General features: G+C 41.5%; 2 protein-coding genes across 4 annotated transcripts in view; one reads left to right on the forward strand and one right to left on the reverse strand.

Annotated features, from left to right (window-relative positions):
• The first annotated feature begins 1,323 nt into the window (after positions 1-1,323).
• On the forward strand, positions 1,324-16,835 carry LOC143289123 (transient receptor potential cation channel subfamily A member 1-like). Its single transcript, XM_076597990.1, has 7 exons — positions 1,324-1,441; positions 2,507-2,730; positions 6,360-6,750; positions 8,952-9,083; positions 9,580-9,757; positions 11,363-11,595; positions 14,534-16,835. Exons 1-7 carry the CDS (start codon positions 1,352-1,354, stop codon positions 14,750-14,752), a joined length of 1,467 nt encoding a protein of 488 aa, XP_076454105.1. The 5' UTR covers positions 1,324-1,351; the 3' UTR covers positions 14,753-16,835.
• Positions 16,836-16,956: 121 nt separating this feature from the next.
• The window catches only part of LOC143289122 (uncharacterized), a 25,461-nt gene continuing 16,284 nt past the window's right edge, over positions 16,957-26,133 (reverse strand). For 2 of the 3 annotated variants that reach the window (XM_076597987.1, XM_076597988.1), the window contains exons 10-13: positions 26,006-26,133; positions 24,721-24,822; positions 24,080-24,120; positions 16,957-21,660 (exon numbers count right to left, since the gene is read on the reverse strand). The exon at positions 26,006-26,133 is cut by the window's right edge and continues 9 nt beyond it. In XM_076597987.1, coding sequence (XP_076454102.1) covers positions 21,239-21,660; positions 24,080-24,120; positions 24,721-24,822; positions 26,006-26,133 — 693 coding nt within the window. In that variant the 3' untranslated portion in view covers positions 16,957-21,238. The remainder of the gene's footprint in view (positions 21,661-24,079; positions 24,121-24,720; positions 24,823-26,005) is intronic. The other variant, XM_076597989.1, reaches the window with a different exon arrangement.

Consider the following 26,133-nt stretch of genomic DNA (forward strand, 5'->3'; position numbering starts at 1 on the left):
CTGCCGGAACATTATTCGTTGACTCAGTGTTTGAGGAGTCACAGTGTTCTTGTTTCTTCTTTCCCTTGACTACCGCCTTCATCATTGTGGAGATTCTGTTTTGTTTTAGTTGTACTATGGGCCTAAGTTCGCTACTGAGGATTTTGTTTCAGTTTTACTCACTGACATATCATGCCGTTCCCCACTCGGACACAGCGGCACTGACGGGATAACTGAAGGCCACGTAAATAGTCAGTTTCAGTACGGACAACGTGGCGCCGGAACTGCGAAATAGAATAAATCACACACACACACACACACACACACACACACACACACACACACACACACACACACACACACACAGAGTTTCAGCCTGGCTTCAGTTTCAGTAGCTCAAGGAGGCGTCACTGCGTTCGGACAAATCCATATACGCTACACCACATGTGCCAAGCAGATGCCTGACCAGCAGCGTAACCCAACGCGCTTAGTCAGGCCTTGAGAACAAAAAATAAATAAATAAATAAATAAATAACACACACACACACACACACACACACACACACACACACACACACACACACACACACACACTGGTTACTGGTTACTGGTTTGTTTCCGTGTTGAAGCTCTTTGGAGCTTGTTCACAGGTCTTCTCACTAGTACAACTGAAATTGCATACGTGGTGCAAGATGTCAACAGTTGTGACTAACAGTGATAACAGCCTGGGTCAAATTTTGCAGGGAGCTCCTTCTAGTGTGCATCGAGCCTGTTCTTGAAAGCACTGACTGATGGGGCTGTGACCACACTGTCCGGGCTGGCAGGCTGCTCCAGGTGGCGGTTACGCGCTGAACGAAGAAACTGCTTCTGATGTTGTGTCTGCAGTGTGATCTGTCCAACTTCAGGCTGTGCCCTCTGGTGTCTCTGCCTTGGAAGTAGCTGATGTGGGGGCGGCTGGTCAAGTACACTGAGGCCATGCGTGTATTTGTTGCTTCTAGGAATTTGCTGGCTGGGTGGTTTTTGCCTTTCAAGCTCCTGTTGTGCACCCAGTCGATATCGGGGTAGTTGAAATCACCGATTAGCAGCAAATTTTGGTGTTTTTTGTCTGCCACGTTTATGCAAGTAATCTATTGATTATCGGTGCCTGAGCTCATGTTGGGGCTTCTGTAGATCAACCCAATTGTGATATTTCCTTCACACACACACACACACACACACACACACACACACACACACACACACACACACACACACACACACACACACGTGCGCGCACCTTTATTTGAAAGGTACCCCGGGGGACCTATAGAAGAAAGGGGTGACGATTTGGGCCGTTACACCGGTTCCAGTTCCGCTGCAGGTTTGGTTGCTGATGCTGAAGACGTATTCCTGTCTTAAGACAGAAAGACAGAACAACATCCGCAGAGGATGTTGCAACAAGCAAACCTTTGACGGTGGTGTTGTAAGTTCATAATTATGTGAACTGAAGTTCTGTCGCTTCTCTTTCTGCTAAAAGAATACCGAAGAATACTAAGCAGTTAAGATTTGCGTTCTTTTGATTCTTTTTAGAAGTTCAGTTACTACACAGAACTTTTTAACAGCATTGAGACACGTCTGGTGCGTTGTTGCTTGTTACTAATGTTAGGAAGGCAAAGAAAAACGCAGTATTCGACGTGTACTGGTAGAAATCGAATGTATGTGATCAGATTAAGACCCACCATCAACTCAAGGGCTATTTGATTCAAGTTTCCCCCCATCATTCGTACCGTGTCTGTCGTGAAGCCGCTTGTGTTGTCAAGGTTTCAGCCATGTACTCTGAAACTAAGTCTGCAGTATATCTTCTTGTTTGGAAGAGAAACCATGCAACTGTTTAAACGTATTGATGAAACAATATTTGTGTTGCCGTACAAAGGGTTTTGAGCATTCATACACTAAGCAGTCTCAGCCATCCAAACCTTAACTTAAGCATGTAAATTCTAACAGAACTTCCCATTGCAATTTGCATTGAGAAGTTTGCACCCGAAGCCCGATTGCTTTTAAAGTGCATCATTAATCATGGATTAATTTTCGCCTAATAGTAACAAAAAATTGGATGAGCTTTTATTTGCAGTTTCCATCCCCAGTTAAAACTTAAATCTTATTTGCTGAAGGGAAACAACTGCTGTTTTCCCTGTTATCAGTGACAGAAAAATTAACAACCCCAATTTTGTATCTATCTGCCAGAATGTCGGCTACTGTTCGTGCCAGTTGGTGTGTACTTTTATATGAATGTGTGTGTGTGTGTGGGTGGGGGGATGGGGTGGGGGGTAGGGGGGGGGTGTTTTAGTTTGGTGGTTGTTTTTTTTGGTGTGTGTGTCACTCTGTGTGTGTGTGTGTGTGTGTGTCACTGTGCATGTCACTGTGTGTGTGTGTCACTGTGTGTGTGTGTGTGTGTCACTGTGTGTGTGTATGTGTCACTGTGTGTGTGTGTGTAGGCAGAGAGAAAGAGAGAGACATCATACTTATCCCTCTGGTGCCATCCTCACAGATGGAGGAGGAAGAGGAGCAAGCCTGGCATGGTGGGGCGGCTGCCTTGGAGTTGGAGCACTCAGAAGCTCTGTACAGAGCCGTCATCGCCAACAATGTTGCCGACTTACAGCAGCTTCTGTCCCAAGGGGCCACTCCAGACATGTTCTATGATGATGATGCCAACATCAGCTCCAAATACATCCTCCACATTGCCTGCGGAAAGGGCAACAAAGAAAGCATCCAGTGAGCGGAGTCATGTTCACTTCATTGAATTTTAATTTTGGATTTCCTTGTTTATTTTGTTAATTTGTTTTATTTCATTTTTGTTTGTGTGTGTGTGTGTGTGTGTGTGTGTGTGTGCGTGTGCGTGCTTAGAGTTGACTTCATCAAGATTTTGCGCCTTTTAAATATTATTATTAGTAGTTTTGGGGGGGGGGTTAATCTATTATTTATGTTATTTTATTTTATTTATTTATTTTTCTTTTTTCTTTTTTCTTTCCTTTTTTTTTAAAAAAAAAAGTTTTGTGATTTTATTTTGTTTTGTTTTTTTGGTTTTTTTTTTTGTTTTTTTTGTTTTTTTTCTCAAGGCCTGACTAAGCACGTTGGGTTACGCTGCTTGTCAGTCATCTGCTTGGCAGATGTGGTGTAGCGTATATGGATTTGACCAAACGCAGTGACGCCTCCTTGAGCTACTGATACTGATACTGATACTATTTCATTTTTTGTTGATAATATCTTACACAAACTAAGGGAAGGCTCTTGAGCCCTGAACAGCACATTGGGTTTAATGCAATGGTCAGGCATCTGTTCCTTTTTTTTTTTCTTTTTTTTTTCTTTTTTTTTTTTCTCTCTTTTATATATGTAGTTTTTAACTTGCAAGCAGACATGATGTAGCATATGTCATATGGATCAGTTTGTTTATTCATGGGCTTTATTTCTTCATTTGATGTTCATAAATAAGTTATTTGATATTAATGACGATATGGTCAGTCAGCCATCACATTAAAATTGAAGTGCAACATCCATATGAGCACAGTAGAAGTTTGCTGCTTGATGATCTTTTGTTTTGCTTGCATTAGACTAATAAAGCATGTGTACTGTTGAACCATATGAATCATTTGACACCTCCTTGAAACTGAAAATGATATGGATATGAACATATATACTGTAGGACATTTGTATTATAATAAATCGATACCCACACACTGATTGCTTGTCAGTAGGTGTGTTTATGTGCTTAGATATATATGTGAACTGAACATACTAATGATCTGTTATCACTGTGTGCTATACTTACGATAATGTGGGAGGAAAAATATTCAGACGGACGTTGACCAGTGTTTCATGATACGTTTAGGGCATGGTGGGGGTACATTTTGAGTGGGGTGGGGAGGAGAGAAAAGGGGTGGGAGAGTAAGGTCATTTGCCATTAAATGTTATTAAAAAAAAAAAAAACAATCCCTATAGTACAAAATAGGGCCTACTTTAATAGTATACAGCTGCTGAGGAGAGAAGTTTTTGTCTTTTTTTTATTCAGAAGATGTTTTATAATGTTAAAAAAAAAGAAAAAAAGAAAGATTTGTGATCAGCTTGTGATAAATACTGAGCAGATCATAATTGCAAATTTGAATCGGAGGATGAAGTATGCCTTTGAATTTGATAATCACCTGGTGTCTGTGTGCGCCCAATATAGGAACACATTTCTCTCTTCTTCTTTTTTTCTTCTTTTTTTTGTAAATAATTTAATTTCCTTTCTTTCTTTTTTTCTGCAGTAGATTAAGCTTCTTCAGTTCATTGCTCATGCATATACACAGTTTGATAAGATACACTGCTTTTCACATCGAATACATTTTCCTGTCATGCATGAGTACACATAAGTACATGCCAGAAGGACTGCATGTGAAGTAACCAGAAACGCACAAACCTTTGCTTAATAATAAGCAAGCATGCACAGTAAACAGAGAGTAAAGATAAGCTTTTTTATCAGTATTTCATTCGAGTTGTTGTTGTTGTTTTGTTTGTTTTTTATGATAACAGCGGGTTTTGTTTTTTTTGTTTGTTGTTGTTTTTGCTGCCCCATCATCTGCACCGTTTCAGTGGCATTACTCCCACGCCGCTCATTTAGATTCCCCCATACACAGCCACACCCGGGTTCGTCCGTCGCAGTTCCAGCATCGGCAGTCCAAAGGGAACCATCGATGTTAGGTCGCCAGGAGGTCACACACCAGAGGAGACCCTGCACTGCTGCTGAGTCACTTCGGTGGTGTTCAGTGGTGCCTGTTCTGTTTTAACGTACTTAGGACACCACCTACTAAGCCCCCTACTAACGACAATAATGGCTTAGTCGCGGAGCCAGACTGAGTGAGCGTCCCTCCCAGAGTGGAGACCGCCACCACGTCCCTCAAACAACAGCCCCCCCATGAATCTGTTGACACTGACGACATTCACAGGACTCGCCCCAAGCACGGAAGTGGAGGGGTATCGAAACTGAGGTCACCATGAGAGCAGGGCATGAAAGGCCACAGACTTTGAGACTATTTTGTTTATATTGATGACGATGAAGGAGCAGGAGGATGACGATGATGATGACGATGTTGCTTTGGAGCTCCATTTTGGTTTGGGACTGCGTGACAAGGCTGTACTCTACACTTCCTGTCATAATGATATCCCGGCGTTAACCAGGCCCGAGAGATACAGACACTTGCAGTGTTGGTCAGGTAATTAGAGCAACACACCCGAAGACGCATCCTTGAAGTGGATGACACTCGACTGTGTGGTCCCAGTCTCCCCATTTAAGCCGACAGCACACTCAACTCTGGGTAGGAGCTGGCCACAGGCCGAAAAACCCACCTCCGCTGGGATTCGAACCCGCGTCTTCCCAGCCGTCAGTCCGCGACACTAACCACTTCGCCACAGCGGCTGGTGACAACAGCGTTTTTTGTTTTTTTGCCTTTGGGGTTTAAAGGTTCTTGAAAGTTTTAAGTTTTCTGATGAATTACGTATGAACCTTGGGGGAAAAAAAAGGATTTTAGTTTGTCACAGTATCATACAAATGACTTGACTAAACTAGATTGGATTTGATTTGACCCAAGCTGATTGAAGCTAATAAAGTTGAGTGGATTACAGAAAAGATTGAACGACTTTACCTTTTGATGGATTGAGTTGGAAATAATGGACAATTGAGGAACATTATCTGTATAAAGTGTATTCTGTGTTGAACATTAATTTACAATGTTGAGTGGTGCATTGCAGCGGCCAATTTGTTTAAACATTGAAATAGAGATAAAGCAAAGCAATTATAGAATATATAAACCTTTGAATAAGTAGACATGCCACATGCAACAATGTTAATTTAAAAAAAAAAAAAAAAATGAACCCATCCTTTATATGATTTTCAACAGGGAAATTATGAAGCAAGTTCTATTTCTTTTCTTCTTTCATTCTTTTTCTTTGTTTTTTGTTATTGAAATATTTATTTTATGTATTTTAAAAGTTTGTTATTTATCTATTCTTTACTAATTCTACTCCAGGTGTAAGTTAACTTGTACCATGATTACTTCCCCTGTGGACCTGGTATGAACATTCTCATACAAAAACACTATTCTGATTTTGTTGATTCTTGCTTGGTACAGTCGGCATTCTTAACTGAGCCGTTTACGGATTCCAGAAGCATGAAAATGAAGCTTTGTTTGACTGATTAAATCAACAATTCTCCACTGATTTTTGCCGTTTTAGTGAACAACCTTACTTTTCACTGCAGGTCCAGGGGAGATGTAGCAGGCATGTAGCTGTGAGGTTTCAGAATGAGTTAATGTAGGAGTGGCTGTATTGCAGAGTCTGACGCTAACCACCCACACCTCTTTTCACACCAGAGTTCTGCTGGACGCTGGAGCCATGCCGGACTGCCATGACAGCTGGGGCCAGACGCCTCTCCACTACTGCATCAGCATGCAGTTCCTGGACTGTGCCCAGACCGTGCTCGAACACCTGGGCCCAAACGCGCCAGACATCGTCAACAACCAGGACTGCCACGGGAAGTCCAGCCTGCATGCTGCGGCCGAACAGGGTCAGGTGGAGGCAATCCACTTGTTGTTGCAACATGGTGCCCAGGTCAACATCCGCAACTTCGATGGCGTCACACCACTCATGGTGTGCGCTGAAACCTGTGGGAAAAAGCGATCCATTGAGCCCATGCAGGCACTGATTGAGGCCGGTGCCCTGGTGGATCTTTTTGACTACCGGTCAAAACGGACGGCTTTGCAGGTGACTTGTTGTTGAGATTCTGTTGTGGGTGTTTGAGTTGTTGGGGTTTTTTTTGGGGGGGTGGGTTGTTTGGTTTGGAATTTTCATGTTTTATTAGAATGCATCCTTGTATACTGTGTGTGAAGCAAAAGCTATTTCGGTGTATGTGACTGTTTAACACACGTGTACAAACAAAGACGCACAGTGCACACAAATGTACACACTTGCAAGCACATGCACACACACACACACACACATCCACAAATACACACTTAATACACTCAGTCTACACACTTCCACACACGCACAGGCGTACACACTTTGTTGAAAAATCATTAAAATGGAATGACATCTAATGCCCAGCCGCAGATGTCTTATAATTCTAATCCCTTTATTAGTTATATATAGAGAAAGAGAGAGAGAGAGGGTTTTAGATGATCTTAGGTGTGAGGTTTTTTTTACACTGTTTACAATATTTCTAAGTTGATTTAAAATTTACGTGGACTGAGAGAGATGTTGATGAACTGGTCTTTCTAACACCAACACTGGTGAAAGTCTTTTTATCAACCTTTTAACATTATTTTTATTCTCTTCAACTGGTTTTAAGAACTGGTGGGTCGGAATGCAGACCAGAAGTGACCCGGTCGCGGTTGGCTGGGCTGTAAGCAGCATGATATCATCCACACACACACACACACACACACACACACATATGGAGCCCTATTAGTCGCATAACTTGCTTCATCCAGTGAGCCCAAAAGGTCATGGTGCGGTGTACAGTTTTTAAAAAAAATTGGGATTGACCAAGATTCTATTTTAATCCCCTGAGGATTTTTTATCCCATCCAACTGGCCCCCATAGGCCGTGTCTTATCGTTTTTAAGTGCAGATTTTAAAACAATTTTACGTTTGTTTTATCTATTTGTCTGGTTTTTCTTGCCATATTCTGCTGAAGTTGGTTATTGAGAGACATTTTCTTTTTTGTAAAAAAAAAAAAAAAAAAGTCCCTACCAAGCAATTGGTAATTTCTCCTTGCTTGAGTCGTGGCATCTCTCCGATTCACAGTCAAGAGGGGGTCCCAAGTGCAAAACAGCTGTCGCTTGCTGTGCAGTTTAGCCTTCCTTTTGGAGGTACTTAGGTCCAACATGAGCAGTTAAGAGCTTTTTAAACCACCACCCTCCCCAAATACAAATACAGTTTTAAAGGTTAAAGAATTAACCAAGACTGTTTTTTGGTGTGTTCTCCATTCCATACAAAGACATCTGGGTCTGGATTTAATATTTATTATACACACACACACACACACACACATATATATATATATATATATATATATATATATATATATCCTGTACTGTCAGCTGAATTATTGATATGATACTAATCTGCTTCACATCCCTTCTGTCAGAACGAAGTCCTTTGGACAGCGTTCTTTGTGTTTTCATGGCCCAGATGTCTGGAACCAGCCATCCCCCCTCACTCCCTGCCCCAACCCTTCTGCAGATCAAGGAGCTTCATTCAAGTCTTTCCTGAAAACCCACTTCTTGGAGCTCATGTAGAAAACCACCATGTCACTTCATTTTTCTTATGGTGTACTTTCATCTCTGCGCTTGAGTGTGCACGCATTTACATGTGTGTATGTGTGCATGCATTGTGTGTGGGCGTGTCTGTGTGTGTGTGCATGCGCATGCGTGTGTTTGAGTGTGTTTGTCTGTGAACCTGTTTCTGCTAAGCGCCTGGAGCTATTTAGAGAACAGGCACTGTATCTTCTTCTTCTTCGTTCATGGGCTGCAACTCCCTCGTTCACTTGTATTCATATGTACATGAGTGGGCTTTTTACGTGTATGATCGTGTTTACCCCGCCATGTAGGCAGCCATACTCCATCTTAGGGCGTGTGCATGCAGGGTATGTTCTTGTTTCCATAAACCACCGAACACTGACATGGATTACAGGATCTTTAATGTGCATAACTGATCTTCTGCTTGCATGTACACACAAAAGGGGTTCAGGAACAAGCAGGTTTGCACATATTGTTGACCTGGGAGATCGGAAAAATCTCCACCCTTTCACCACCGGGTGCTGTTCCCGATGATTCGAACCCAGGACCCTCAGATTGAAAGTCCAGCACTTTAACCACTCGGCTATTGCACCCGTTAGGCACTGCGACTGCGCAATTTCACGTTATTATTTATTATTATGGTTTGATTTGATTTGGTAACCAGCGGGCATCTGTGGCGAAGAACGTGGATGGGGTGGAGCTCCTGCTGTCTGTGGGGGCACAGGTGGACCTCCTGGATGTGACCCGCAGAACGGCCCTCACCAACCTCATGTGGGACCACGTCAGGAACAGACAGGTACACACACACACACACAGTGGGACCAGGTCAGAAACAGACAGGTACACACACAGTGGGACCATGTCAGAAACAGACTGGTACACACTCACAGTGATGAACAGTTTCTTCTGTGCAGTACCCATATGACTCTTCAGAAAGTTGAGGGAGAAGACACACGTGCAGGACCTATGTCTCTCTCTGAATCTTTCTGTACCCTCTCTGTCTAACTATCTGTCTGGTACCCCTCCTTGTCTGGAGGGCCTTAATGCTAAATAGACAATAAAATATGCCAGTCAGTATCTGTTACCCCTCTGTGTGTCCCCTCTCTCCTTCTCTCTGTCTCTTCTCTCTCTCTCTCTCTCCTTCCATCCTGTCTCTTCTGTACTTTTTTGTGTGTCTTGTTTTAGCCTCCTGAAAGTGAAGATTCTGTTTTTCTTTGTTTACATGATTTTTTTTTTTTCTTCTTCTTTTGACATTGATGGTTACGTATCACCATCTGACAATGTGGTTCCAGGGTGTGTGTAACATCGACGCTGACGTCATGACGGTCGTAGTGCTGCTGACGCAGAGTGGCGCGGATTTGAACCTGTCGGTGTGCGAGTACAGCAACCCCCTTGTCACCGCCTCCTTTCTGCAGGCTGCACCACTGCTCCACTTCTTTCTGGACCAGGGAGCTCAGCCCAACATCACCTGTGAGTCTTTCTTCTTTTTTTGCATTAATGGGCTGCAGCTCACACGTTCACTGACACGAATGTGTGGGGCTTTTTTCGTGTATCACCATTTCTGTTGTCTTTTTTACCATGCTATGTAGGCAGCTGTCCTCCCTTTTTGACTCACTTGTGTAAACAAAGTGAGTCTATGTTTTAACCCAGTGTTCGGTTGTCTGTGTGTGTGTGTGTGTGTCCGTGGTAAACTTTAACATTGACATTTTCTCTGCAAATACTTTGTCAGTTGACACCAAATTAGGCATAAAAATAGGAAAAATTCAGTTCTTTCCAGCCATCTTGTTTAAAACAATATTGCACCTCTGGGATGGGCACACAAAAATAAAAAATGAAGCCTAATTATATGCAAACTGCATTTACTGTTATATTTATATTTTTGTATTCTCTAAACTTGGCACTTTGATCTGATATTCTGACCCAACAACAAGAGCAGTCATTATTATCATTTTTTGTTCAAACAGGTACTTCTTTTGCTAAGCATGGAAGTTTTATTTATTTTGCAAACGTTTTGGTGCAGATAGTAAAAAAGGGAAATTACTCTGTAATTAATGCTAGGGGAGTTAATTTGCTTTAAAACTGATCTTTCTCATCTTAAACATTACATTTTGAAATTATACTCAATACACAAAAAGCTTGGATTTTTTTTTTAAGTGTATCACAAGTGAGTCTTGAAGGCCTTGCCTCTCTTGTTCAGGGGTGTGGCTGCTTGGTGTGTTCTTGTTTCTCTAACACTTTTAACGCTCACATGGTTTAGAGGATCTTTAATGGCGGTGTTAGATCTTCTGCATGTATTTACACATGAAAGGGGTTCAGGCACTAGCAGGTCTGCACATATGTTGATATGGGAGGCTGAAAAACTCTTCACCCTTCACCAATCAGGTGAGCCTAAACTTGGGATCGGACTTGGGTGGGATTCCAGCGCTGGGAAGCGACCCGCCCACCTGTGAATTTTAACATCTGCATCGTTCTGTATTTATGGGGTTTTTTTCTTTCCTTTTTTTGTTTTTTTGTTTTTTTTTTGTTTTTTTGTTTTCAAGACCAGTTGTGCAAGATCTGGGATCAAACAGTTCAAGTCAAAGAAAAGAATGTTGACATTGATTTGAAATTTCTGTCTTATTCTCATTCATTATTTGTTTTCCTTGTTTCCTCTGTCTCATTTATTTTCATTTTTGGAGCGTATCATCCGTGGTGGGTTGCCATTCACTCTGCTGTTGAACTTTTTGGTCTTGAATACAGATTGTAATATAATGAATATATCCAAATTAAAAAGAAAATGTTAATGTATGGGTTGCCATTAACAGAATTGTTGAGCTATTTGATCCTTCAGTGAGTTGTAAGAAAATGAATATATCCGAATAAGAAAAAAATATATTGATCAGTATTTTTTTTTTTTTTATTGATCTTTTATTCAGATAATAAAATTCAGGACAATGGTTTAACTATTTGGAATTGCAGTGAGTTGTGATGTATTGAATATGTCAGGGTTTTAAAAAGATCAATATTTTTTTTCAAAATTGATGATTAATTATTATCAAAAAAAAAAATTTTTTTTGAATTGTGGATAATTTTCAGTCAGTTCAGGAGTGACTCCCCTGCTGATCGCCACCAGCCGCAAGGACGAGGACTGCGTCAAAACTCTGCTGGCCTACAACTGCTGCATGACCACCAAGGGCCGAGTCTTTCGCAAACGTATGGACAGGGAGTTCACCTTTGACCCCATCGAAATGGCCCTGGATGATGGGAGCTACAGGCTGGTGCAGGTGTTCCTAGCCGCCGGATACAACGCCTGCCTTATTCGTACTCAGGTAACTTGGCTTTCGATGATATTTGAGGAAAAGAGGAGGATGTGTGTGGGGAGGGGGGGGGGGGGGGCGTAAAATCAAGTAAATTGGTTCACTTGAAAGCAAAGTCTCTATTAGTGTCAGCCATTTCAGCCTACCTTATTCATGCTCAGGTAACTTGGCTTTCCATGATAATCAAGCAAAGTGGGGGTGGGGTGGGGGAATTGTCAAGTAAATTAATTTACTTGAAAGCAGAGCCATTTCAGCCTGCCTTACTCATGCTCAGGTAAGATGGCTTCCAATGATATTCGAGGAAAAGAGGAGAGTGGCAGGGGGCGGGCGTAAAATCAACTAAATTAGTTTATTTGAAAGCATAGTCTGAGTGTCAGCCCTTTCAGCCTGCTGTATGCATGCTCAGGTAACTTGGCTTTCAATTATATTCAAGGAAAAGAGGGGAAAAGGTGAAGTCAAGTAAATTACTTTTAAAGTCTGTGAGCGGGTCAGCTATCTTGCAATTATAAGGAGGACTTACACTGGAAAAGTTTTCTTATGTTTGATCTTTTTCTTTTTGCCTGGATGGGAAAGATTAAAAAGCAGTTGTGTTTTAGACTATATATTTACATTTTCATAGAGAAGCCAGGAAAAAAATTAACATGTTACAGGGTTCGTCACTAACGGGAGCGCTGAGCGGAACGCTCTGAAAAAACAAATTGCGCTCTGGAAAATTCCTTGACTCAGAGCGCTTGTGCTCTTGATTTTGCAAAGACATAAGCATACACTACTGTATCTAAATTGTTATTCCATTGTCCATCACAAACAAGAGTCAAAAGCGCGATCGTTTTGCATTTACCGAAGTTTGAAAGCCGTCTGTTTACGTTTTGTTAGTTCAACCGGAAGTAGGCCTAGTGAATCAGGGAAGGCTATGCAAAAGAGCGCTCTTCAGACTTGAAGAGTAGAAAAGTGGAGCACACGATCGATTTCGCGGACGTGCAAAATCAAAATGAATTTATGTTTGAGACTTGTTGCTCTATGTTTTTAGTGTGCGCTCTTAGTTTTCAGTTTGCGCTCATCAAAATTCTGAAACTAGAGCGCAGGCGCTCATGTGAAAAAATGTTAATGACGAACCCTGTGTTATGTGATTATCTATTAGCGAAGGAGAAAATCTGCAGTAGGTTTCCAGGAACTCACACACGTGCACACACACACGCACTCACACACGCACTCACACAGCACACACACACACACACGGAAGCAGGAAGGACAGAAACATGAAAGACGCTGTTGTTTTAAAGAGCCAGATGATCAAATGATATAAAATCCTTTTCATGTGTGGAATCAGGCACTCAACTAACTAGTCAGTATACCTAAAATGTCACTTTCTGAGCATTTTACATCCACTTCAACCATTCAGAATTGTACATCTGGAGTCTAACTTTGACCATTCACAGTTTTTGTAGCCTGTATATTGTTCCTTCATTATAACTCTACATGCCAGAGGGAATAATGGGTGGGCAGAAGGTTAGTGATCTATATAAATCATGACACAGGAAACAAATGATGAGTGCCTAAAGGCAGAAGTCAGCTCTGCCCAGGAAGGCAGCTTGTTGTGCAAATGACTGTGTAAAGTGCTTAAAAGTTTGGTCTCTGATCAAAGATAGGCACTATGTAAGTATCAAATCAAATGATGTTGCTTATCGCCCAGCCGATTGCAAAAAGGCCATTTCAGGACTATTAACGTAAAGTTCGGTCTATAAGCCGCGACTTTTTACCCTAGCTTCAACCTCTGCGGCTTATACAATGATGCGGCTTATTTGCGGATTTTAACGATCCTGGGAGTGTCACGTTCTCGTCTATTCTTAGCTGCCCTTCAACTCACCAAAATCATGATTTCTGTCCATGAATTTTTGGATGAGCTTCAGGATAGTGTGCTAACTGTTCATGTTTTATAAATCAAATCCGCACACATTAAAGCCTTCAGTTCTACTCTGCTCAAGCATACACCTCATCATGCCGAAAACGTGACGTTATGGCTATGATGCAGCCTTCAAATTGAAGGCAATCGACATAGCAGACGACAGTGCAAGCGACGAACCAGCAGTGACCTCCACCTTCATGTTCATAAGTGAAAGCGAGGCTGAAGTCAGTGACAAGATGGCGGAGGAAGCTGTGCTGGTTCTTTTCAACTCGGACACTGAAGACGAAGATTTCAGTGGATTCAGTGAGCAGGATGACGTTGAATAAATGTGACTATCCCTAAATTATGGATCTTATTTTCGTTGTGTTTATTTATTATTTTTTTGTGGCACAAGCAGTAATTTTGCTTGCTTTTCTTTGTGTTGTTCCCGCTTGTGTTTATTTCATAACCTACAGTATCGACAGCTTTTCTGTAGTATCAGTATGTGTTCCGGTACCGGAAATAAGTGCGGCTTATAAACCGGTGCGGCTTATGTATGTATAAAGTTCATTTTTTTCCAAAATTTAGTGGGTGCGGCTTATATACCAGTGCGCTCAATAGACCGAACTTTACGGTACTATCAATAATGTTAATACTGATACTTCCAACAATGTATGATAGTCAGTCATGTCTAACAATGGCCATCAGAACAGCAGAGGAGGCAGCTGCTGTCCCAACCATCTGGGTTAGAATTTGATTATAGTGGAGATTGTCTTGCCCAAGTTACGTCCCCAATCTCTTGGCCAAGAGGGTTTTAAGACAGTTGGCATTGGGATGGTTCCCAAGGGCCAGCTAGCCCCCGAGGCTGCAGCATGAACAGCCAGTGCAATCTTACCTCCTAGTTTGAGAGTCATTGTCCTTCACAAAAGACTAAGTTGTAAATGAGTTCCCATTGCAATGGAGAAACCATTGATCATACAGCTCTCATGTTGCTATTGACACCATTAATTGTTGATTCCGCCATACCTTTCGCATAAGATCCGTAAAGGTTTGTGATGTGTCTCTTAGCTGACAGAGAAGCTGGCAGCAGACAAGGTGAGCATGGACGCAGACCTCCACCAGTGGCTGAAGGACCGGGTGTCCAGCCCCCCTAGTCTGCGGGAGCTGGTGGTGTACAGCCTTCGCCTCTCTCTGGACCAGCGCCTCCTCCAGGTCGTGCCTTTGCTGCCCCTGCCCTCCAGGGTCAAGGACTCCATCCTACTCACCGACCTTCTCAGAGTCAACTGACGGGATTCATCCGGACTTACCTATTCCCCCTGTTTTGCCTATTTAAGATTCACATGAGATTCACCTATCACCATACTGGTGGTCCTGATTTGCCTTTTCCCATTTCACCTATGTACTCAGTTACTGTGTGTGTTTGTGAGTTTGTGTGTGTGTGTGTGCACATGTGTGTATGTAAGAGACAAGAGACAGAGAGAAAGAGAGTCTAGAGAGAGAATGACAGACAGACACAGAGACATTTTTAGGTGAAATGGGAACAGATGGTTCATGAAACGGGTTAGTCAAACTCCCAAGAGGCTACTGAGGGTGGGAGCATGATCAAAGAGTAGGCAAAACGGGAATAGGCGAATCGGACCTGCTCTCAACTGATGGTAGAGTACACAGTGCTAGGCTTTAGAATTCAACATGTGGAGTGTTGAGGTGAAGTTTTGATGATTGTTAAGATTGAAATAGAGAAAAGTGGCTGGAGGGAAAAACTGTGAAAGAATTTACCTGAAATGTGATGGAGAGTGCTGAGATGGTAGTTTTGATGGCAGTGAAATTCGAGGTTGAGAAAGGTTACTTGAGGGAAAAACTGCGAAAGAATGCATTTGAAATGTAATGTAGTGAGCTTGTATGTGTTTGTGAATAAACTATGGACTCGCAAGTACATCAGAAACAATGGCTGATGTTTCAGCAGAAATTCAGAAACCCTCAACATTTTGATGGTGCCACTTTGACTTCAGTATTAAATATCACAGCCTGAGCAAGCCTTGTTGCACAATGTCTGCAGCAGAGTAAAGGAGAGAGGAGAGGCGGGGAAAAAGAAAAAGTTTGTGCACAGTTTTGAAATCCAAGAACAAAATGACTTGTGCACAGCTGATGAGTTTGAAAATAAAAAGATAACGTAACAAAATTGAGTAAAAACAGACCTGGACACCACACAGAAAGTGAAAAGAATGTTACAGCACAGCATGGCTGAATGTGTCTACAGCGCACGTAAAAGAACCCATGGCAACAAAAGGGTTGTTCCTGGCAAAATTCTGTAGAAAAATCCACTTTGATAAGAAAAAACAAATAGAAAACTGCACGCAGGAAAAAAAAAAGAAAAAAAAAGGGGTGGCGCTGTAGTGTAGCGACGCGCTCTACCTGGGGAGAGCAACCTGAATTTCACACAGAGAAATCTGTTGTGATAAAAAGAGAAATACAAGTATGATGCCCCAAAGCTAGAGGGCATGGAAATGATTGACTATTTAAAGTATGTGAGATGGAAAAAAGAAAGATTGTCAAAGCGGCAAATTGTGGTCTGATTTCTACCCCAAAACACGGGAAAAGGTAAGGTGTGTTCTGAGTTTAAACAAAACACAGTCTGCACAAATCTCATACACACAAGTGAACTTTGGGGTTGCAGCCTACGTATGCAGAAGAAGAAGAAGACTGCGCTAAAGAGGCTTGGAATCTCCAACCACAGAAAAGACAGAAAGAAGTGGAAGATATATATAAGCAAAGCACTTGAAAGTTAAGTAATGTGCTGTCTCAAAACTGTACTCACCGCATAGTTATGAAGGCTTTAATTGCTTGTGTGAGTGTGAGCAAGTATAGATGTGAGAAGAATAGGAACTACAGGAGAAAATGTCTCAAAGCATCTCTGACTATAAGATTGGGTGTAAAGATTGATACGTACACAAAATACAACGTTAGTGTTGTACATATTTGTATAATTTGTTAAGGAATTAACGTGTACATTAAAAATGTGTTCAAGAATGAAGTCTTAGTGAAGAACATACTGTGTTTTTGCTGCGGTGCCTTTGTACAGAATTCCCGTACTTAACGTGTGTGGTGCCTATGACTTTTTTTAATGCAATGAAACATGATCAAAAATTTGTGTGCAATAACATATATGTTATTACTGTATTGTTTTTCTCCATATCTGGTATATTTTATTTTACCATCCAATATGAAGTGGTGCTATATACAAATTTAGTATAATACAGAGATTTTATTTTTATCTTGATTTTGTCCTGTTCTTATGATTCTTTATTTTTTTAACTTTATGGTTGTGCTTCTTTCATACATGTATACTTATAATATATGATGAATTTTTGGACAAGTTGTGTTTTGTGGCTGTGAACTTCAATATTCATTTATATGTTCATGTGTACTCACCAACACACACACACACACACACCAGCTAGCACATGACTGCACATGCACAACAAAGTGTATGTGGTTTTTTTGTGTGTTTTTTTTTTTATTCACAGTTTCAGAAAGTCCCAGTAAGCAAATGAAAATGCCCAGTCCATCAATAAAATTATGTTTAATTTCTGTTCATTTATTTTCTGATCAAAACTTTGTATCACCACCAGTCAGCCTAAATGAACATTTCTACGTAAACAAAAGCTCAGTGTTGCAACTTTCAGTATATCACTTTATCAGATTAAAAGTTAAGACTTCTGTTGCCATGATTCCAGGCAATTCTGTCCCCCAAAAGAGAACACAAACAGACATGCCTCCTCTACTGAACAACAGTTTAAGTAATAAATTAAAAATGTATGTATGTTTCAGTAAAAGAACGCATTTCTTTTCAGTGAAACAGAATACACGTTTGTCCTTGGAAATTCTATTAAAATGAAACTGAGAAAGTACAGAAAATGAAAACATGTTTATGAGTGGATTCTTGCTCTTGGGATAGGCACTCAGATTTTCTGAACAGATCAGACTTTCCATCAATGAAGTTGATAATAAATTATTGTCTTTTTTATCACTATCATAACAAAATGAAATTTAATAAATGATTTCAGAAAAAAGAAACAGGCATAAGCATTTCACTTTAAATTACAATAAAACTACATTACTTTGCATTAGTCACACAAAACAAATATAAAGAAGCAGTGCTTTTTGATTTCCCTTGATGTATAACAAGCAACAAAGATAAACTGTCATTGACGAAAATGGATGGAGAAGGCAAGGAAGATAAAATGACATCAGGAAAATGCAAGTTCAATGCTTTCTGTTGATCATGCACTCATCATGTATGAACACACACACACATGCACACCCATACACACTCTTAATTCTCTATCATCACATATCACATGTGTACACACACACGTGAACACCCATACACACGCTCTTTATTCACTATCATCACATATTATATGTGTACACACACACGTGAACACCCATACACATGCTCTTAATTCACTGTCATCACATATCATATGTGTACACACGTGTACACCCATACACACGCTCTTAATTCACTATCATCACATATCATGTGTACACACACATGAACACCCATACACACGCTCTTAATTCACTGTCATCACATATCATGTGTGCACACACACACATGAACACCCATACACATGCTCTTAATTCACTATCATCACATATCATATGTGTGCACACACATGTGTACACCCATACACATGCTCTTAATTCACTATCATCACATGTGTACACACACACGTGAACACCCATACACACGCTCTTAATTCACTATCATCACATATCATATGTGTACATACACACGTGAACACCCATACACACGCTCTTAATTCACTATCATCACAAAACACATGTGTACACACACACGTGAACACCCATACACATGCTGTTAATTCACTATCATCACATATCATATGTGTACACACACACGTGAACACCCATTCACATGCTCTTTATTCACTATCATCACATATATGTGTACACACACATGAACACCCATACACACGCTCTTAATTCACTGTCATCACATATCATGTGTGCACACACACACATGAACACCCATACACATGCTCTTAATTCACTATCATCACATATCATATGTGTGCACACACATGTGTACACCCATACACATGCTCTTAATTCACTATCATCATGTATCATGTGTACACACACATGAACACCCATACACACGCTCTTAATTCACTGTCATCACATATGTGTGCACACACACACACATGAACACCCATACACATGCTCTTAATTCACTATCATCACATATCATATGTGTGCACACACATGTGTACACCCATACACATGCTCTTAATTCACTATCATCACATGTGTACACACACACGTGAACACCCATACACACGCTCTTAATTCACTATCATCACATATCATATGTGTACATACACACGTGAACACCCATACACACGCTCTTAATTCACTATCATCACAAAACACAGTGTACACACACACGTGAACACCCATACACATGCTGTTAATTCACTATCGTCACATACCATATGTGAACACATACATGTCCACACCCATATACATGTTTTTAACTCTTTCACCACCAGAAGCGCCTTAAGTTGACTAGACAGTGCACCGTCATAGGTGACTTTTGTCGACATGGAGGGGTCATGTTGATAAGACCGTTTTTCACATTCTAAGAAAGCTCCACAGCTGCAACCAGTTTCCGGCCAAAAGAACAATGCCCCCTGACCAAGCTTGAAGTGATCACATCCATTGTGTTGTTTTGACATGAACCAAAGCCTGTGACTGAGAACATCGTTTCTGAAATATCTGGCGCTGGGGAGTGTTTTTCACAGAGAAGCTTTGTGGTGAAAGAGTTAATTCATCTTCATCACATATCTCAATGCACATGCATGTACACACACGCACATGCTCGTTAGTCACTATCATCAGTTTTAGTTTCAAAAACGCGTCACAATGTACAGATTGACCTTTAAACACTAAACTACATCTGCTTCAAAAATAAAATCCATCATCAATACAGATATCACAAGTACTTGGTGAAGATAAAAATCCCACCTTCGCACACACACAAAAACTGAACAGACAAAATTCATCGAATGAATATGAATCAGTGAATGTTGGAAACAATGAAAAAAAAAAGGTGGAAAATATGAAAAAGGGTTTACATAATCTGCTCAACAACAATTATGGCACAACAAAATGTTCCATTCCTACCAGAAATCACATACTGTTCTAATCAATAAGTCAACAGGGGTTGGTTTGTTTTTTTCTTGTTTTGCTTTCCTTTATAATGAATGGAAATCAATGCTCTAAACACAACACACTCAGAAAAAGCTATGAATCCCAGCCTGACCTTCCGCCTTTTTAAAGTGTATGTGCTGACTCACTGACTCTACAGTCCTTGACAAAAGTCCTTGACAACATCATCAATCATATACATTCATGTTTACATTCCTTAATGATGTCATCAATCTCTCAAGTCCTCAACAATGTCAATCTGTCTTGTAAGTCAACGCGAATGAGCTGACCCACCATCTTTACAGTCCTTGACAATGTCATCAATCTCTCAAGTCCTCAACAATGTCAATCTGTCTTGTAAGTCAATGCGAATGAGCCCACCCACCATCTTTACAGTCCTTGACAATGTCATCAATCTCTCAAGTCCTCAATGATGTCATCAACCTCTCTCATACGTTAATGTGAATGAGCCGACCCACCATCTTTACAGTCCTTGACAATGTCATCAATCTCTCAAGTCCTCGACAATGCCGTTAATCACTTTTGTGCGTCAGCACGAATAAGCTGACACACAATCTTTACAGTCCCTGATGATGCAGTCAATCTCTCTCCTATGTCAATGCAAATGACCTAACCCACCATCTTTACAGTCCTTGACGATGCAGTCAATCTCTCTCCTATGTCAATGCGAATGACCTGACCCACTGTCTTTACAGTCCTTGACGATGCAGTCAATCTCTCTCATACATCAATGCGAATGACCTGACCCACCGTCTTTACAGTCCTTGACGATGCAGTCAATCTCTCTCATACATCAATGCGAATGACCTGACCCACCGTCTTCACAGTCCTTGACGATGTAGTCAATCTCTCTCCTATGTCAATGCGAATGACCTGACCCACCATCTTTACAGTCCTTGACGATGCAGTCAATCTCTCTCATACATCAATGCGAATGACCTGACCCACCGTCTTTACAGTCCTTGACGATGCAGTCAATCTCTCTCCTATGTCAATGCGAATGACCTGACCCACTGTCTTTACAGTCCTTGATGATGCAGTCAATCTCTCTCCTATGTCAATGCGAATGACCTGACCCACTGTCTTTACAGTCCTTGACGATGTCGTCAATCTCTCTCCTATGTCAATGCAAATGGCCTGACCCACCGTCTTTACAGTCCTTGACGATGCAATCAATCTCTCTCCTATGTCAATGCGAATGACCTGACCCACTGTCTTTACAGTCCTTGACGATGTCGTCAATCTCTCTCCTATGTCAATGCAAATGGCCTGACCCACATCTTTACAGTCCTTGATGATGCAGTCAATCTCTCTCCTATGTCAATGCGAATGACCTGACCCACCGTCTTTACAGTCCTTGATGATGCAGTCAATCTCTCCTATGTCAATGCGAATGATTTGACCCACCGTCTTTACAGTCCTTGACGTTGCAGTCAATCTCTCTCCTATGTCAATGCAAATGGCCTGACCCACATCTTTACAGTCCTTGATGATGCAGTCAATCTCTCTCCTATGTCAATGCGAATGACCTGACCCACCGTCTTTACAGTCCTTGACGATGTCGTCAATCTCTCTGATCATCTGCGATGTGCGCAGCAAGGCCTCTCTCACCGAGTTGAAGCCATGCAGCATGTCCAGGTCTTTAGGACCGGAGGTTGAAACACTGCTGTCGGCACTGATGCCGTGTGACGCCACACCCACAGCAGTAGCATGACCCAAGCGGTAACTGCGGTGCGGCACAGACTGACGGCTAGCTGGAGGCTGGAAGAAGTCCGCCGGAGGGACGAGAGAGACGGGGTGAGCGGAGAATGAGCTGTACGCTGCAGTGTGTGTGGGTGACCCGAGGGAGGTAGGGAGGGGACGAGGGTGTGAGGCCAGGGACGCTGAGGTGACGACAGGCACCGCACTGGCAGTGATGGCCGAGTGATCCACAATGTCTGGCGTGAGTCAAGTCCCATCATGTGGGGGTATCACCATGAGGTGTATCAGTATAAGTATCAGGTGTATCAACATGATGTATGTCAGTATCAAAATCAGGTGTATCAACATGATGCATATCAGTACTAAAATCAGGTGTATCAACATGATGTATGTCAGTACTAAAATCAGGTGTATCAACATGATGTATGTCAGTATCAAAATCAGGTGTATCAACATGATGCATATCAGTACTAAAATCAGGTGTATCAACGTAAATATTAACATCAGGTGTACCAGTACCTATCAGCATAAGGTCATCAGAATGTAAATCAGGCGTGTCAGTATCAACATCGGGTGTATCAGATCAACATCAGATATAACTACATCAGCCGTACCAGTTCATAGTTTCAGTTGCTCAAGGAGGCGTCACTGCGCTCGGACAAACCATATACGCTACACCACATCTGCCAAGCAGATGCCTGACTAGTTCATAATTAGTTACAAGTGTTCAAGAAGTAAACCAGAAGCATAAACCAAATACACTTTGCAGACAGAAAGAACAAAGAACAAAATTAAAAGGCAGTGCTGCACTACAGTGATACGCTCTCCCGGGGAAAGGCAATCCAAATATCACACCGCAGACAGTGCTGTGACAAAAAGCTTTAGCAATACAATACAAACCAGATCTACTTCAGACCATGCTGATAAATATCAAGCGACAAACAAGCACAGTTGCTTGTGCTCCAATAAAAAAAAAAATGGAAAAAGAGAACACAGCAGGGGCAGTTTCTGTGTTGTTCCTCTCTGCATCTTGAGTTTACCAGACAGCATGCTGAAGGCTAGAGCACTGGCTGGAGGTGGCATGGGCTGGAGTGAACAATTTCTGCAACACTGGAAAGTTTGTGACCCGAGGTCCTGGGACCACTTACCCAATGTGCATCTCTTGATAACAAAATAAAGCAAAATAAAGGGGGGAAAATAATGGCTGTTTTAAATCACCACTGAAAATTTTAGGGCCACGGTCCAGGGTCTACATAACTGATGTGCATCTTAATAATACCAAAACAAAGTAAAAGGAAGGGAAAAAAAATGTTAATCACCAACTTAAAAGGCCAAGGTCCATGACCTGCTTAACAAAAGTGTATGTCTTAATACCAAAACAAAGTAAAACGAAGGGGGAATGTTTAGTTTTTTTTCTCCAAAAATGCCAACATGGAAATCCACATGATACAGAAATACTTCCACCCATTACCTGTGTGCCTTAGTTGTTGGTAAAGACTGCAGCTGCAGTTGTATCCTGTTCAATTCTAGAAGACAGGACAGAAAAAAAAGGAACACCTTATTTCATTGAGACCACCAAGAGAGAACCGAAGAGACCACCAACAGAGACCTAAAGAGACCACCAAGAGATAATCAAGAAACCCAGAAACCACCAAGAGATAATCAAGAGACCACCAAGAGATAATCAAGAGACCTAAAGAGACCACCAAGAGATAATCAAGAAACCCAGAAACCACCAAGAGATAATCAAGAGACCACCAAGAGATAATCAAGAGACCACCAAGAGATAATCAAGAGACCCAAAGAGACCAAGAGATAATCAAGAGACCCAAAGAGACCACCAAGAGATAATCAAGAGACCCAAAGAGACCACCAAGAGATAATCAAGAGACCACCAAGAGAGACCACCAAGAAATAATCAAGAGACCCAAAGAGACCACCAAGAGATAATCAAGACACCACAAGAGATAATCAAGAGACCCAAAGAGACCACCAAGAGACCACCAAGAGATAATCAAGACACCACAAGAGATAATCAAGAGACCCAAAGAGACCACCAAGAGATAATCAAGAGACACAGAGACCACCAAGAGATAATCAAGAGACCACCAAGAGATAATCAAGAGACCCAAAGAGACCACCAAGAGATAATCAAGAGATCATCAAGAGACCACCAAGAGAGACCACCAAGAGACACTAAAAGAGACACCATAAGGAGAGAGACCTAAAGAAATCTACACAGCAAAACTGGGCCAGGTCTACTGAAAGAAATTTGCAACACACCTGCTCTTTTCAAGCTAACCAATGTAGTTCCATGGAGATGAAGAAGACATTGTACAAAAAAAAAAGTGGATCAACGTACAGGTCTTTTTTTTAGTCCAGTTCATTCTAAATCCCCCACCATACAGACACAACCATATTCTTCATGAACATTCTTAACTCTGACAATCAGACTGCAAACTGTGTGCGTCTGGGGACAAACTTTTATCTAAAACAATAAAAAATAAAAAATGCACTGTCGGAATCCAAGAACTGAGATTTCAACAAAGTGAGCAACATTCGAATGCTGATGATCAATTATCACTCTTCCATTCTTTCATCCTTTATTGTACAATAATTAGTTGGTTGATAAGATTAAACGTTTTGAAAGGATACAATTGAAGCATTCAATTTTCTTCAGCTCTGCTTCTGCCGACCTGTGAAATGAAAAATCAATCAATGTTAATTCAAGACATGCGATATACAAGCACACACCCCACACCCCTCCCACACACACACATATATATTACAATAGATATTTTTTATTTTTTACTATGAAATCATGTCTGGGCCAAACTCTCTTGTTACCAAGGGTTCTTTTACATGCATACTACCCATGGGACCTCTAGTTATCGTCCGAATGACTGAAGTCCATACTACATATGGGACCTCGGTTTATTGTCTCATCCCAATGACTAAAGTGTATACTACACATGGGACCTCGGTTTATTGTCTCATCCCAATGACTGAAGTGTATACTACACATGGGACCTCAGTTTATTGTCTCATCCCAATGACTGAAGTGTATACTACACATGAGACCTCAGTTTATCGTCTCATCCCAATGACTGAAGTGTATACTGCACATGATGGGACACACATGAGACCTCAGTTTATTGTCTCATCCCAATGACTAAAGTGTATACTACACATGGGACCTTAGTTTATTGTCTCATCCCCATGACTGAAGTGCATACTACACATGAGACCTCAGTTTATCGTCTCATCCGAATGACTAGCAGTCTGGAGTCACTTACACTCGAGCAGAGTGGGGTGTTGCCTTGTCATGGTAAAACTGGCGTCTTTCCTTGGGGGAGGATTGCACCCACTGTATCCACTCCTTGGCTGCGTCAACATATCTGGAAAATGAAAAACAGATAAATCAATAAATAAGAAAGGGGTGTGGGAGGGCAGAAAGAAACAAAACCATGGTCAAAATATTTTTTTCTGGTCATCAAAAGGAGAAAACGCAACGTATGTCCAGGAATGATTTCAACGTACATGTTCAATGCTTGAGATAAACCAACAACAGAAAAAATCATTTATAAAGTTACTAACAAAATCGTTTTGAAATGTTCATAGCAAAATCAAAACATTACAAATCAGTTCTGTGACAAGTGCTCGAAGCCACTAAAAATACTGAACAGCATTTCTACTCGTACAAAAGCATCAACAGTGCTTCTCTATCTTTGAGATCAAACTACTCACCAAAGAACTGTTTCTGTATCACAGAGGCCTAACTACTATACATAGACTTTAATCTATGAACTATTTTTGAGGCTTTGGTATGTAGTGTCCTTAAGTCTGCTTCTGTATCTTTGTGGCCTTACAACTGTGAAGTTGATTCAAACATTCAACTATTCCAACACTCAGCTTATAGCAAAGATTGACATACGTGAGAGCTGTACGATCAACGGTTTCTCCACTGCAATGGGAATTCATTTACAGCTCAGTTTTTTGTGAAGGGCTATGACTTTCAAACTAGGAGGCAAGACTGCAGTGTTGCAGCCTTGAGGCAGCACAAGCCACTGCCAGCTCCTCTCCATTCTCTACAAAACTGAAAATTTCCTACACAGACCAATGTCCGTGTGACACCGCTCCTCAAACTCCAGCCCATGTCCTGCAAGACTGCCCTCTACACAAAGAGCTGAGGCGCCAGACCTGGCCCAGTCCCGCAGTGCACCGCTCCAGCGGACTGCGGACTTTGTAACCTACTCTGGCCTGACCGTCTGAACATGGCCTGGGAACACTGAAGAAAAAGAGGAGGGATAGCTGGCCATTTGGGACCATCCCAACACCAACTGTCCTAAAGCCCTCCTGGCCTAGACAGCGGGGATGTAGCTTGCACAAGACACTCTCCAATATAATCCTCACCCGGAAAGTCGGGACAGCAGTTGCCTTCTCTGCTGTTACTGATGGTCATTGTCTGACACAGCTAACTATCATACTATAAAGTGCTCTTTTTTTCTGTTCCAAGCATTGTTTCTGTATCTTTGAGGCCAAAGGCAGTAGGATATTTATCCAATCTCTTCCTGAACACACCTTCTGTATTGGCCAGGTTTGTACACCTCCACCATGACGTATTTCCCACTGGGCAGCAGCAGTCGGCACTGTGAGCTCTGTGGCTGCCGGTCATTGCTGGTCAGTTTCAATGCAGCAAGCTTCTCATC

The sequence above is a fragment of the Babylonia areolata genome, chromosome 13 (genome assembly GCF_041734735.1).
Source record: "Babylonia areolata isolate BAREFJ2019XMU chromosome 13, ASM4173473v1, whole genome shotgun sequence".
In the NCBI taxonomy this organism is placed as follows: domain Eukaryota; kingdom Metazoa; phylum Mollusca; class Gastropoda; order Neogastropoda; family Buccinidae; genus Babylonia; species Babylonia areolata.